General features: G+C 43.2%; 1 protein-coding gene across 1 annotated transcript in view; it reads right to left on the bottom strand.

Annotated features, from left to right (window-relative positions):
- Positions 1-16,180, bottom strand: part of LOC121276335 (dynein heavy chain 11, axonemal-like) — a 564,873-nt gene that overhangs the window by 472,043 nt on the left and 76,650 nt on the right. Inside the window, exons 10-11 of the mRNA XM_041184616.1 lie at positions 11,732-11,869; positions 8,438-8,562 (exon numbers count right to left, since the gene is read on the bottom strand). Coding sequence (XP_041040550.1) covers positions 8,438-8,562; positions 11,732-11,869 — 263 coding nt within the window. The remainder of the gene's footprint in view (positions 1-8,437; positions 8,563-11,731; positions 11,870-16,180) is intronic.

Genomic DNA, 16,180 nt, shown 5'->3' with positions numbered 1-16,180 from the left:
TCCTTAAAAACATTCAGGTTTCTAAACCCAAGGTTAACATTATTCAATTATTTACTCCTAGTTCATGTCGCCAGGTGAAGAACGGTACCCAACCACCATTGAATGCTTCACCTCCTTCTGAGGTTCTTTATTGCTTCATAAGATAATGATGATCAGAGTTTGGCAGGAAGGCAAGTGATTGCAAACTTAAGACTTTGCCAGAGATAGGGCTAGAGTTTACAAAAACAGTAGGGAAACTGAACTAATGGCTCTATCTCTGAATGCCTGCAATATTTGGGGCAGCATCTTCCGGTTGGTGAGCAGGGGCAGGGCCCACATGCGTCCCAATGTCACCCCTGCGCCATTTACATTCTCAGTTCGGCGGGCGCCAATAAAGGCCATTAAGAAATCAATTAAAGCAGTTTAGAATGCTGCCCGTCCAATCTTAAGGCTGGTGGGCAAGCAAAGAGCCCAGGCAGCCTTCGCATTTTTAATGGAACCTCATCCACGGGCAAGATGAGGCTTCATGAAGTATTTAACAATTGAATAAAATCTTTTTTTTAAATTCGTTGACATGTCCCAGCTCATGTGACACTGTCACATGATAAAGTGCCACATCAAAGGGTATTGCAGAAAATCAAAGCTCATGATATAGGGGGCAACATGTTGGCATGGAAAGAAGATTGGTTAGCTAACAGGAAGCAGAGAGTTGGCATAAATGGGTATTTTTCTGGTCTGCAGGATGTGACGAATGGTGTGCCACAGGGATCAGTGCTGGGGCCTCAACTTTTTACCATTTATGTAAATGACTTGGATGAAGGGACCAAAGGAATGGTGGCTAAATTAGCTGACAACACAAAGATAGGTAGGAAAGTGAATTGTCAAGAGGATCTAAGGAGGCTACAAAGTGACATAGATAGGTTACGTGAGTGGGCAAAGATCTGGCAAATGGAGTATAATGTGGGCAAATGTGAAATCGTTCATTTTGGCAGGAAGAATAAAAAGGAAGCTTATTATCTAAATGATGAGAGATAGCAGAGCTCTGAGATTCAGAGGGATCTGGGTGCCCTAGTGCATGAATCACAAAAGGTTAGTATGCAGATACAGCAGGTAATTAGGAAAGCTAATAGAATGTTATAATTAATTGTCAGGGGAATTGATTGCAAAAGTAGGGATGTTATGCTTCAACTGTACAGGGCATTTGTGAAACCACATCTGGAGTATTGTGCACAGTATTGGTCTCCTTATTTAAAGAAAGATGTGACTGTGTTAGTAGCAGTTCAGAGAAGGTTTGCTAGACTAATACCAGGAATGGACGGGTTGTCTTATGAGGCAAGGCTGGACAGGTTAGGCTTGTATCCACTGGAATTTAGAAGAGTAAGAGGCAACTTAATTGAAACCTTTAAAACCCTGACGGGTCTTGACAGGGTGGATGTAGAGGATGCTTCCCCTTGTGGGAGAATCTAGGACTATGGGTCATTGTTTAAAAATAAGGTGTTGCTTATTTAAGACAGAGATGAGAAGAAATTTTTCTCTCAGAGGGTAGTAAGTCTTTGGAACTCACTTCCTCAAAAGGAGGTGGAAGCAGAGTCTTTGAATATTTTTTAGGCGGAGCTGGACAGATTCTTGATTAACAAGGGGGTGAAAGGTTATCGGGGGTACGCAGGAATGTGGGATTGAGGTTACATTCAGATCAGCCATGATCTTATTGAATGGCGGAGTAAGCTCAAGGAGCTGAACGGCCTACTCCTGCTCCTAATTTGTATGTTCATATGAATAGTCAGTTCAAATGGAAATTCATATATATCATCTGATAGCCATTACACACACATGACTACAAGAAAACCAAAGCTGGGACCTGAATATCCAAGAATATGTGGTATTCAGGAAAGACAGGAAGCTGGGCAAAGGTGGTGGGATAGTTCCGTTAATTAAAGAGGGCATTAGTACTGTAGTGAGAGATGACCTTAGTTCTAAAGGTCAAGATGTAGAATCAGTTTGAGTGGAACTAAGGGTAGAATTTTGCCGTCGGCGAGCAGGGGGCGGGGCCCGCTCGCCGACGTATAAAATGACGTGGAATGATGTCGGGCGGAACCCCTGATGTCATCCCGCACCATTTAAATTTTCAGGAAGGCAGGCCCGCAGCAAAATCAGCTGTGGGCCCACCGACCTGTCAACTGCCAATCGAGGCCATTGACAGGATCATTTATACAATTAAAGGACCTGCCCGTCCAACCTTAAGGTTGGCAGGTCGGCCAGGAGCCCCAGCGGCAAACAGATAAAACATAAAACTTCATCCACGGGCGGGATGAGGTTTCATGCAGAGTTTTAAAATTTTTAATAAAGTTATTATGTTAATTATGAACATGTCCCATCTCATGTGACATTGTCACATGAGGGGGACATGTTTTCTATTTTTAATATTTTTAAAAGTGTCAGCGATCTCCCTGGCCTCAGGTAGATGTCCACTCTTTCGTGTGCATGCGTGAAAGAGCACACTCCCCCTTTCTGGAATTCTCCCCGCCCACACAGGAAGCGCATAGTGTAAAATGGCGGCGGGACCCACTTCTCCGGCGGAGATCGGCTCCCCGCCTGCCAGAGATTGGGACGGGCCCGCCCACCTGACAGGCAGAAAATTCTGCCCTAAGAAACAGCAAGGGACAGCAAACGTTGGTGGAAATTGTTTATAGGCCACCAAACAGCAGCGATAATGTAAATCACGGTATAAATCAAATTAGAGCTGCATGTAACAAGGGTAATACAGTAATCATGGGGGATTTCAATCTACACATAGACTTCTAAATTCCAGTGGATACAAGCCTAACCTGTCCAGCCTTTCCTCAAAAGGCAAGGAGCTCTGCAATCTCTCACTTAATTTGCACTAATGTTGTGGAGGATGAAATCTTGGAATGTGTCCGAGATGATTTTCTAGAGCAGTATGTTGAGGAGCCAACTAGGGAACGGGCTATTTAAAATGTAGTATTGTACAATGAAAAAGGGCAATTAATGTTCTTTTGGTAAAAGAGCATTTAGAAAAGAATAATATGATAGAATTTTATACTAAGTTTGAAAATGAAGTAGTTCAATCAGAAACTAGAGTCTTAAATTTAAACAAAGGAAACTACGAAGGTACAAGGGGCAAATTGGCTTTGGTGGATTGGGAAACTACATTAAAATATGATGATAGACAGGCAATGGCTATCATTTAAAGAACTAATTCATAGTCTACAACAAAAATACATTCCTTTAATGTACAATAACCCAGCAAGAAAATTGTTCCAACTGTGGCTAATGAAGGAAATCAAGAACTGTATTAGATTAAGGGAAGAGGCGTCTAAAATTGCCAAAAAAAAAATGCTAAGCCTGAGGATTGGAAGCATTTTAGATTTCTGCAAAGGAGGACAAAGAAAAAGATTTAAAAAGGGAAAATAGAATACGAGAGTAAACTAGTGAGATACATAAAACAACCAGAAAAAGCTTCCATATTTATGTAAAAAGGAAAAGATCAGCAAAACCTAATGTGGCCATTACAAGCACAGTCAGGAGAATTTAAAACGGGGAAATAAGGAAATGGCAGAGAAACTAAACAAATACTTTGGGCAGGATTTTACTGTCGGCGAGCGGGGGCAGGGCCCGCTCACCAACACATAAAATGAAATGCGGTGACGTTGGACGGAACTCCCGATGTCACCGCGCCCCATTTAAATTTTCAGGAAGGTGGAGGTGCAGCAAAATCAGCTGCGGGCCCACTGACCTGTCAATGGCCAATTGAGGCCATTGACAAATCAATGAAAGTCATTAGTGGACCTGCCCGTCCAACCTTAAGGGTGGCGGGCAGGCCAGGAGCCCCGGCAACAACTAGAAAAAACATGAAATCTTATCCACAGGCAGGATGAGGTTTCATGTAGGGTTTTAAAAATTTTAATAAAGTTTTCTTGGAAATTATGAACATGTCCCAAACATGAGGGGATATGTCAGGGAATTTTTTTTCTATTTTTAATATTTTTAAAAGTAGAGGCGATTTCACTGAGGCTGCACTTAGCCTCAGGGAGATGAGTGCACTCTTTCGTGCGCATGAGCGAAAGAACGCACTCTCGATTTTGGGATTCCCCCTGCCCGCACAGGAAGTGCATACTGCTTAATTGGCCCACCCACATAAAATGGCACCGCACCTCCGATCAGCCGATCGGAAGCGCGCCTGCATGCGCCCGCCCATCAACATCCCCTCCCCCCCTCAATGGGGGGAAAATTCTGCCTTTTGTGTCTGTCTTCACAGAGGAAGATACTAAAAACCTCCCAGAAACAATGGAAAATCAAGGGGCTAGTCTAAATGAGGATTTGCAAAATATATTTTTTGAAAAGTGCTAGGGAAATTAATGGAACCTAAAGTAGATAGATCCGCAGGACCTGATGATCTGCATCCCAGAGTGTTCAAAGAGGCAGCTGTAGAGATAGAAGGTGGACTTATGGTCATCTTTCAAAATTCTATCGACATTGGAACGGCTCCTGCAGATTGAAAGGTGGCAAATGTAATCTCACTGTTTAAGAAAGAGAGGGAGAGGGAAAACGGGCAACAACAGACTTGTTAATATCAGTAGTAGGGAAAATGTCAGAATCTATTGTAAAGGATGTAATATCAGGATACTTGGAAAATAATGGTAGGACTGGGCAGAATAAATATGAATTTATGAGAAGGAAATCAGGCTTAACAAACCTGTTGGGAGTTTTTCGAGGAAATAACAAGCAGAATAGATAAGGGGGAACCAGTGGAGGTGGTATATTTAGATTTTCATAAAGCTTTTGATACCTCCACAAGAGGTTAGTAAGCAAAATTAAGAGCACAAGGGATTGGGTGGTATATACTGGCATGGATTAAGAACTGGTTAATGGACAGAAAAGAAAGAGTAGGAATAAATGGGTCATTTTCAGGTTGGCAGGCTGTGACAAGTGGGATTTCGCAAGGATCAATGCTTAGGTCCCAGCTATTCACAATCTGTATCAAACATTTGGATGTGAGGATTAAATGTAATATTTCCAAGTTTGCAGAAGACATAAAACTAAGTGGAAGTGAGAGTTGTGTGGAGGATGCTAAGAAGCTTCAAGGGGTTTTGGAGAGGTTCAGCAAATGAGTAAAAATTTGGCAGATGGAATACAATGTGGAGAAATGTGAGATCATCCACTTGGTAGGAAAAATGGAAATACAGAGCATTTCTTCAATGGAGAGAGGCTGGGAAGTGTTGAACTTCAAAGGGACTTGGGTGCTCTTGTTCATGAGTCACTGAAAGCTAACTTGCAGGTACAGCAAGCAATTAAGAAGGCAAATGGTATATAGATCTTTATTATAAGAGGATTTGAGTATAGGAGTAAAGATCTCTGACCGCTATTATATTGAACCTTGGTGAGACAGCACCTGGAGTAGTGTGTGCAGCTTTGTTCTCCTTACCTAAGGAAAGATATACTTGCCAAAAAGTGAGTGCAACAAAGGTTCACCAAACTAATTCTTGGGATGGGGGGATTGTTGGAGTTTAGAGGAATGAGAAGTGATCTCATTTACACAAACAAAATTCTTACAGGGCTTGACAGCGTAGATGTAGGTAGGCTTGACAGGGTAGATCTCTCCGCCCCCCACACACACACCTTAAACCAGCTTATATTTCAGCTCTTTCCTGGACTCGAACTCAAGTTCTGTCGAAGGGTCATGAGGACTCGAAACGTCAACTCTTTTCTTCTCCGCCGATGCTGCCAGACCTGCTGAGTTTTTCCAGGTAATTCTGTTTTTGTTTTGGATTTCCAGCATCCGCAGTTTTTTTGTTTTTATATAGATGTAGGAAGGATGTTTCCCCTCAATGAGGTTCTAGGACTGGAGGGGCACAGTCTCAGAATAAGGGGCAGACCATTTAGGACTGAGATGAGGAAGAATTTCTTCACTCATGGGGTGGTAAATCTTAAAAGCATCAAGGGATACAAGGGTAGTGCAGGAAAACAGTGTTGAAGGAGAAGGTAGGCCATGATCTCATTAAATGGGCTGAATGGCCTACTCCTGCTCCTATTTCCTAAATTTTTATGTTCAATCTTTAGGATTTTTAAGCATTAGCTTGTTGTATGGGTCACCACAGAGCATATAAAGTTTCTTATTGTGTAAGGAATTCATTCAAGCAGAAATACATAACTAAGAGTCCGAGAGACAAATCTGAAGTTAATATAGACAGGTATTTGATGAAAATTGCAACGTATTTTCGTGAGATTAAAGCCATTGCTTTTTCCAATGGAGAAACCAAGGCAAAGACTCATATTTAAGGTTAAAAAAAGAGTAAAAAGCTAAATGAGCAAGACGGATTAAGTGGGACTGAACTTAGGAGTAAGTAAAGACTAAGAAATAAAGACTGAGTTCTGGTTTGAAGCCCTGGGAAACAATAATATATAGAAGACTATTGGGTAAATCTTGCTGAATGATTTCATGATCCACCAGCGTCAGTGGAAATCAGGACTCCTAAGAAATGCATCTGGAAAATCACTGACGTGTGATGCGGGTTTTAATTTTGCAATGGGGATCCCACTCGCTGCATCCCCTCCTCTGGGAAAGGCCCGCCGGTATTAAATGCTCCCTCAGACACTTAGGTTGCCAGCAGCAGACCTTCACCAGGATCAAGGACCCCAGGGGCAGAAATTCCGTCCCCTCGAGAGCAAGCAGTCAATCAGAGGCTGGCAGCTGTCCAGTGCAGGCAGCGTCGACAGAAGTATTTGCAGCTGCCACCAATGCACCAGGGGACCCAGACCTGCTGGTGAGTGAGTGCGGGATGGGCAGGAATGGCAGTCACGGGGTGGGGGGTGTACAATCGCAAGAGAGCGGTTGGGGTCAGCTCACAGCCCCTTCCCAATCACGGGTCCCTCCATCAGGCACTAAATACCTGACAGCAAGGGTCTCACCTGGCAGTCCGCAAATAAACTTTTGCTTTTAGGGTCTTCCACGTGGCGAATGCCAACCCTCCCCTGCCGTCCTCCATCCCTGGCCCTGGTTGAATACTAGCGGTGGTGAGATGAGACCATGAAACAGGCATTAATTGCCCACTTAAGGGCCTCAATTGGTAGCATGGTGGGAGGGTCATCCACGAGCCTTCCCACCCAAGACTTAATGGGCGCAGAGGCGGAAAAGCAGCGGGGTCCCCACCTGGCACCCTCCCGCCCAATTAAATACCCACTCGCCTCCAAACTCGTCTTGGGGAAGGGCATTAAATTCCACCCGTGGTCTTTTTGTTTCCCAAACATTAAAATTGGTGAAGGTAAAATCACAGACTTAGTGGTCATGATTTCCTGACATGAGCTTCAGGCTCTGCTGGTGCACTGGATCAAGGAATAACCCCTTAAAAGTCAACCCAGTGAGGATGTGTAAAGCAGAGGAACAGCATGTGGTGATACTGATAGATAACAGTCCCAATATTAACTTGGATGCAGGAAAGAAGTGGGGAAGCAGTTTTAGCAGTTGGGAAGGCAGAAAGAATTGGTTTCCCTCAAGTCCTGTCAAATTTAATAATGGGACCTGATTCGCATTTTTGGAACTGATATCCCAGCTACAGCAGCCTGATTGACAAGTTGGTTGGCTCTTTGGTGGGTAGGCCCTCATCATCAGACCAAACACCAGGGAGCTGAGAGGAAGGAGGAAGAGATTGTGGGTCAGGGAGAAGATTGTGAAAGAGGCTGGAGATTGGGAGAAGATCGCAGAAATGGGCATGTTCAAGACGGGGTGGGTTCAGGTTTGAGATTTCTTTCTATTGTTACTTCCCATCTGACTCAAACCCATCCATTTCTAGGCTTTAAAATTTTTTCCAACCTCTCTGTTTGTGAAAGTATAAGCACTATTTGTGGGACTTACAGTGGCTAATAGTTTAAAGTCTTTGGGCACATTACTTGGGTTAGTGAATAATATAAGTCTCCAGAAATTGTTCCTCAAAAGTTTGTTCAATTTTGAGTCCTACTATACTCACATGCCTCAATCACCTATAGTAAAAGTTGATCCACAGAAACTACAAGAGCAGGAACTATGTTCTTGCTGCTCCTCAATTGTGCAATAAGTTTTCCTCCCTTTTTTCTGGCAAAGCAGTCGCCTGCTCCCAAATAATGTTTCAGGCAGAGATATCACTTTCGGTTGCCATATGTCAACTACAAGCGGAGGTTTCCTGTAGTATAGCTGTTACTTTCTGAGTGTGAGGCTTTGTTGGTCTTGATAGACAATTTGTGGAGGCTATATTTCCCAAAGGAATAGTATTCACATACAAGTGAAACAGTATGTAACTCGTACATTTTTAAGTATTTCTTCTGTTTAATGAAGACAAACAGCTGTGGGAAGCTACTGAAAATCGGGGCCTAATCTTAAATTATTGCAAAGAAATATCATGAAGGCTCTTCCATACAAAATGTATCATTATTTTATGGCTTAATACATAAATACATACACACTTACATGTGATCAATAAACCTGAAGTTTGACCAAGGTATTTGAATCCTTTCCTTAAGCTCTTTGGCCCATTTTAAGTTTCCTGAAGTTGCAGGCATGTTCTTGTTTAATAGTTCAGCACCTTTTTCTTTCTGTTTATCAGATACATAGACATACAATTAAACAAACACAAATCCTGACTTTAAACCCTACGAAATAGACTACATTCTTCCTTTCATTTTTCAATATTTTATTAGTTAATAAATTTGTCATACCAACAGTTCTTAAACTGCATTGTGCACCCCATAGTCAATTCATAAAGCAAATTGGAAAAAAAACAGTAAGCTAAAATAATAAAACACTGGCCTGGAAATTGGCTTGCACAACACCATGTTACAGGCATACAACAGACATGGGATGGTTCAATATGACAGGCCCGTCATGTTGGTTTGGGCTCTTCAATAGGTGCCCAGGGCATGTAACTAAAACAGGGATACAGCATTTTGTATACTCAACTATGAGACACAATACTTCAAGCTACCTTTGTAACATTTGACTGCAGCTGACTGCTTAGCAATCAAACTAGCTTATAGGAACACTAGAGTAGGTCATTTAGCCCCTTGAACCTGTGCCACCATTTATTGAGATTGCTGATCTGTGACCTGACTCACATACCCACTTTTGCCCCATTTCCCTTAACATCTTTTGTTAACACACCTATCAGTGTCAGATTTAAAATTTACAATTGATCTGTCATCAACTTCTATTTGCATAAGTTTCAAATTTCAACTATCTTTTGTGAGTTGTAGTGTATCCTCATTTCACTTCTGAAAGATCTGGCTCTAATTTTTAGACTATGACCTCTACTCCTAGACTTGCAAACTAATGGAAATAGTTTCTTTCTATCTACCCTATCTATTCCCCTTAATATCTTGAAAACTTTGATCAGATCATTACTTAATCTTCCAAATTCCAGGACATGCAACCCTAGAATTTAATCACTGGAGTCCAGATATCATTCTAGCAAATCTACACTATAGAGTCCCCCACAGGCCAATATCCTTCCTAAGCTGTTGTGCCCACAACTGCTCACTGTACTCCAGGTGTGGTCTAATCAAGGCTTTGTATAGTTAAGCATGACTTCCACCCCCTTGTATTCTACTCCTCTAGATATAAAGGTCAGCATTCCATTAGCCTTTTAAATTATTTTCTGTACCTGTTCATGACATTTTAATAATCTATGTCACTTTGGACTTCCACTGTTTCTATATTTTCACCATTTAGAAAGTGCCCTGTTCTGTTGCTTAAGTGCCAGCCATGGCATAGCTGGTAGCACTCTTGCCTCTGAGTCAGAGAGTTGTGGATTCAAGTCCCACTCCAGGGCTTGAGCTCAAAAATCCATGCTGATGCTCTAGTGCATTACTGAGGGACTTCTGCACTGTCAGAGCTACTGTGTTTCACATGAACATTAAATTGAGGCACCTATCTGCCTGCTCAGCTGTCAACATCCCCTGGCACTATTTTGTAGAACAGGAGAGTTATTCCTGGTGTCAAGGCCAATATTCATCCCTCAATCAACATCACAACAGCTAGTGAAGTTATTTTGAGGTATAGTCACTGTCGTTATGTAAGAAATGTGGTAGCCAATTTGTGCACAGCAGCTCCCACAAACAACATCAAAGTAATGATAATCTGATTTTAAGTGCTGTGGGCTGTTCAGTACCATAGAAATGCAAATATTTATTTTCTTTTTCTATCACTTTGAATTTAAAGTGGCTGTTGGTGACTGCCCCCAGAAAATAAGTCCAATAGGGGATCCAGTGGAGGTTACCATGATCTCTACTCCTGATTGCTCACCTCCCCGATTCTTCTAAGGATATCAGCCAATCATGCTGTGCCAAGTGACCAGCGAGCTGCCTCTGGGGCTGTGACTGGCACCCACACTTGGCTGCTAGTAAGCAAATGAGGCTGCCGGACCAATTTTCTGTGATCCTGCTGCCAGCTTCAGTTGGTATTTGAACCAGTGGCTGCATGCAGACCTAGTTTCTAAGCCAAAATTTCCATTTTCACCTTTGAGCACTTCAGTGTATTTAGAAGCAATTGATGCTAGTGCTTCAGAAAATGCTCTAAACAGTCCTCGATCCATAGCAATCACTCTTTGCTTCTACTTAGCTGATAAAGCTGAGACGTCGTATTGAAAACATTAGAAATCCCAATTCTTTTTAGCATTCATTCTGCTCAAGCTTAAAATAAAACATGATCTTAAAGATATACTTTGCATTTATTTTAAAACGTGCTCTGCAGATGTCTGAACTTATCATAAAACCAAACTTATATGTGGTGCATTCCAGACCAGGTTCTGCGGTTCTCTCAATATTTTAAGGAAAGGAGAGGTTTATTCAGAAAAAAAAAGTGGTTTAAATAGTTTGGAAATGTCCAGGTAATCATTGGCAAAATGAGGTTTTCATTTCTCGACTTTATAAATATTTTCTTACATTGATTCTGACAGAACACTTGACTTTGACATATATCGCCGTTCCTCCATTGTCGCTGGGTCATAACCCTGGAACTCCCTACCTAAAAGCACCTTCATCACATGAATTGCAGTAGTTTGAGAAGTCAGGCTATCACCATCTTCAGAAAAACAACCAGAGTTGGGCAATATAAATGCCACCCTTACCAGCAACACCCACGTTCAGAGAATGAATTTACAAAAGAATTACTCTCTGCACCATTCAGGATCTAGCTTGGAAGCACTTGACTCAGAGTTTCATTTATCCACTCTGCACAGGAATGACTAAATGCGGAGTATGAGGCATTTTGACAGACTTCAGCTATGCCCCTTGAGAGGCTTCCCACTCAACAATTCAGCCACATTTAGTTCCATAAGTGCATCACATGCTTGGAATTCTCTTCCTCAGCGAGCAGCCAAGGCTGGATCATTGAATATATTCAAGGCTGTATTAGATAGATTTTTGATTGACAAGGGTGTTAGGGTTTTTTTGGGGGCGGCAGGGTGGTGCAGGCAGGAGAGTGGAGTTAAGGCCATAAGCAGATCAGCCATGATCGTGTTGAATGGCAGAGCATGTTCAAGGAGCCAAATATCTACTCCTGCTCAAATTTTTTAATGTTTGCATGTTCTTATCCAATGCACTTGCCAATTTATCGAGCAAAACTGTCGAAGAGTCAAGGATTCCAATGTGGCTGTTCTGACAGAGAAGTGCCACAATGGAAGAGATCATAAAATTAAACCCTTTTCGAGAATGTAAACATTTATTAAAGGCAACTTTAATTGAAACACTATCTTATTATTCGACAAACCTGTTCTAGATGTTTGTCATATAAACATTTACATCTGTCCAGTTCTTGATCAAACATCTCTAGCAGAGTAAAGTACTTTGGACTAAAAATCTCTTTAATGGTGGATCTCTCCAGAAACACTCCAAAGACAGCAAGAAGCTTTGGGAGAAAACAAATAAATACATATGAATATTTTTGACTTTCAATCGTTGCAGCACAATAAACCAAATTATGGATACGGAATCATTAAAGCTAGTTAGATATATTTCATCTTTACAGGATGTAAAATATGCGTTCACAATATTGAAAATACTGCACAGTAAAACGCTTTAAACTTTTCTCAATCCTTATTACTGGCTATGAGTATTGCTTTGAATATAGGCAAAAACCGATTTCAATACCATACAAACTATGAAGTACCATCGCAGATAGAATAGTTACATCACAGAAGAAGGTCATTCGGCCTGTCACGTCTGTGCTGGCTCTCTGAAGGCACAGTCCACCTAGTGTCACTCCCCTGCCTTCTCCCCGTAACCCTGCACATTCTTCCTTTTCAGCTAATAATCCAATTCCCTCTTGAATGCCTCGATTGAACCTGCCTCCACCACACTCTCAGGCAGTGCACACCAGATCCTAACCACTCGCTACATGAGTGCCAACCTTGTGATACTACAACACAGGGCTACATGCATGCTAAACAGTGGAAGCAGCATGTTATAGACAAGCAAAACGATCCTACAACAAATGGATCAGATCAAGCTCAGCAGTCCTGCCACACCCAATCACGAATGGTGTGGACAATTAGAGAATTAACTGGAAGAGGAGGTTCTACAAACATCTCCATCCTCAATGATGAGGGAGTGCAGCACATCAGTGGAAAAGAAAAGGGAACATTTGCAACCATTTTTAACCACAAGTGACAAGTGGATGACCTGTCTCAGCCTCCTCTTGAACTCCCCAGGATCATAGATCCCAGTCCTCAGCCAGTTCGATTCACTGCACACATGATTTCAAAAATTTGTTAAAACCACTGGATACAGCAAAGGCTATGCATCCCAGCTGCAGTACTGGAGATTTGTACAAGCCCGAGCTGTTCTAATACAGATACAACATTGGCATTTACTTGACAATGTGGAAAATTGCCCAGGTCTATCCCGTCCACAAAAAGCAGAACAAATCAAATCTGTCAATTACATTCTCATCAGTCTGCTCTCAATCATTAGCAAAGTGATGGAAGATGTCATTGGCAGTGTTTTCAAATGGCACTTGCAGAACAATAACCTGCTCACTGTTGCTCAGTTTGGGTTTCACCAGGGGCATTTAGTTCTGGGCCTCATTACAGTCTTGGTCCCAGACATGGACAAAGAGCTGAACTCCAAATCTGAGGTGTGTGCGACTGTCCTTGACAACAAGGCAGCTTATGACTGAGTGTGGTATTAAGGAGCCCTAGCAAAATTGAAGTCAAAGAGGATCGGAGAAAACTCTCCACTGGTTGGAGTCATACCAAACACAAAGGAAGATGGTTGTGGTTGTTGAAGGCCAACTATCTCAGTCCCAGGAGCATCACTGCAGGAGTTACTCAAGGTAGTGACCTTGGCCAAACCATCTTCAGCTTCTTCATCAATGGCCTTCCCTCCATTACAGGTTCAGAAGTGGGGGTCTTTGCTGATGATGCATAGTGTTCAATGCCATTCTTGACTCCTCAGACAATGGAGCAGTCTGTGCCTGCATGCAGCAAGATCTGGACAACATTGAGGCTTAGGCTGATAAATGTCAAATAACATTTGTGCCATTCAAGTGCCAGACGATGACCGTCTCCAACAAGAGAGAATCTAACCATCTCCCCTTAAAGTTCAAAGCCATTCCTGAATCTCCCATCATCAACATCCCAAGAACCACCTATGACCAGATACTGAGCTGCACCAGCCATACAAACCGGCCTCAGGAGGGTGTGGGGGTCGGGCCTCTGGCAGGAGTGGGATCTCTTACATGGGGAAGAGTCCCCTTGGGGGTCGTGGGAATCCTGTGGATTGGGGAGTTCATGTCAGGGGTGTAGTCCTTGGGGGTGGATGGAGTCCCATGGGTGTCCCATCAGGGGTTGGTGTGGGATTTTTCAGTGGCAGGGGAGCAGTCTGGTGGTGGGGAAACTCCCCTGGGGAGTTCGGGGGCTGGGGGAGTCCCCTTGGGGGTCGGTCTGGGTCTGTGCAATACTTACTCAGGAGTTAGAAGTGGTTTTAATTATTTTAACTTTTTCTGAGTAACTATTGATGTAGCCTAGTAGGAGCCATCCAATTTAAAGCATATTTTCAGGTGGTTCCCAGTGGAGGGCAATTGCCCAGAGGAAGTTTGCACTTCCGGGCAATTGCCATTTGCTCCTTGCCTGTGAGCCTCCAGGGTAGTGGGGGGTGTCCCCCAGTGCATCTCTGGGGTAACCCCCTCCCCCAACTAGATGCGGCACCCTGGAACTCAGAAGTTACGGCCCATCACCTTTTACAGAAGCCAGATAAACCAATCTCTGCACAGAAAACTATCCCCAGAATAATGCTGTGTTCAAGAAGGTAACATCGAAATAGTACAGCCTAGCCCTAGGCTCCAAGGGGAAGGGGCTGCACAAGGGGGAATAGCAAAGAGTAGAAATGCTGTTGTTATAGGAGATTTCATAGTTACGAGTAGCCATTAACGGTAAATCCCTGGTCTCAGGGTAAAAGATATCACGCAGAGGGTACAGAATATTCTGCAGGGAGAACATAGTGAGCCAGGCATTGTGGTACGCATCAATAGTAATGACATAGAGCAAATATGTTTGGAAAAGCTAGAGAAACAGGGAGAATCATTGCGAGACTTGAGATATGGGCCAGGATTTTGCATTGAGCGAGCGGGCTCGGCAGAAGCAGGCGGGAGTGGCTGCAATCAGCCCCGCACCACGATTTCACGCAGGTGGACCAATTAAGGTCAACCCAGCGCGGAACGCCAGCCGCGCTACTTGTGCAGGCAGGGGGAGGAGGGAGTGTCGGTTCCAGCACTCTTTTGTGCATACACGCGAAAGAGCACTTCAATCTCCGGAGCTACCTCAAGGAGATTGAAGCGATTGTTAAAAAAATAAATAAATACAATAAAAATTTAAAATAACATGTCCCCTCATGAGATGGGACATGTTTTCATTTTTTAAAGGAAATTTTTATTTAAGTTGCAATAGCTTTAGGAAACCTCATCCCACTCGTGGATGAGGTTTCCTAAAAAATGTAAAGGCCGGCCGCTAGGCCTTTTCACCTGCCCGCCAACCGTTAGGTTGGACGGACAGTGTAAATTTGAAATTAATTAATTCGTTAATGGCCTTAATAGGCCTTTCAATTATTGGCAGGTGTGTGCCAGAATCAGCTACATGCCCGCCAAACAAAATAACATGAGACAGCGCAATGACGTTGGAACGCACCCTGGTCCACTCCTCCATCACCCCCTACTCCTCAACCCCCTCCTATGGCACCACCCCATGCCCACGCAAAAGATGCAACACCTGCCCCTTCACTTCCTCTCTCCTCACCGTCCAAGGACCCAAACACTCCTTTCAAGTGAAGCAGCATTTCACTTGCATTTCCCCCAACTTAGTCTACTGCATTCGTTGCTCCCAATGTGGTCTCCTCTTTGCAGAACACCTGCGGTCTGTCCGCAAGAATGACCCAAACCTCCCTGTCGCTTGCCATTTCAACACTCCACCCTGCTCTCTTGCCCACATGTCTGTCCTTGGCTTGCTGCATTGTTCCAGTGAAGCCCAACGCAAACTGGAGGAACAACACCTCATCTTCCGACTAGGGACTTTACAGCCTTCCGGACTGAATATTGAATTCAACAACTTTAGGTCGTAAGCTCCCTCCCCCATCCCCACCCCCTTTCTGTTTCCCCCTTCACTTTTTTTTTCCAATAAATTATAAAGATTTTCCTTTTCCCACCTATTTCCATTATATAAAAAAAACCCCACTAGAGCTATACCTTGAGTGCCCTACCATCCATTCTTAATTAGCACATTCGTTTAGATAATATCACCAACTTTAATTTTAACACCTATGTGTTCTATTGTACTATTGTCGTTGACATCTTTTGATGATCTGCTTCCATCACTGCTTGTTTGTCCCTACAACCACACCGACCCCCTCCACCTCTTTGTCTCTCTATCTCTCCGCCCCCCACACACACACCTTAAACCAGCTTATATTTCAACTCTTTCTTGGACTCGAACGCAAGTTCTGTCGAAGGGTCATGAGGACTCGAAACGTCAACTCTTTTCTTCTCCGCCGATGCTGCCAGACCTGCTGAGTTTTTCCAGGTAATTCTGTTTTTGTTTTGGAACGCACGCCCAATATCATCACACGTCATTTTACATTCCAGTGTGTCAGGCCCTGCCCCACATGCCAAATGTAAAATTCTGTCCATGATGCAGGAGGGAGGCCTTCAGATTCTTAGGAAATTGTGACT

This window comes from Carcharodon carcharias, chromosome 3, assembly GCF_017639515.1.
Source record: "Carcharodon carcharias isolate sCarCar2 chromosome 3, sCarCar2.pri, whole genome shotgun sequence".
NCBI classification, from domain to species: Eukaryota; Metazoa; Chordata; class Chondrichthyes; order Lamniformes; family Lamnidae; genus Carcharodon; species Carcharodon carcharias.
The sequence above is the reverse complement of the archived record's forward strand: the minus strand, read 5'-3'. Positions and strand labels throughout refer to the sequence as shown.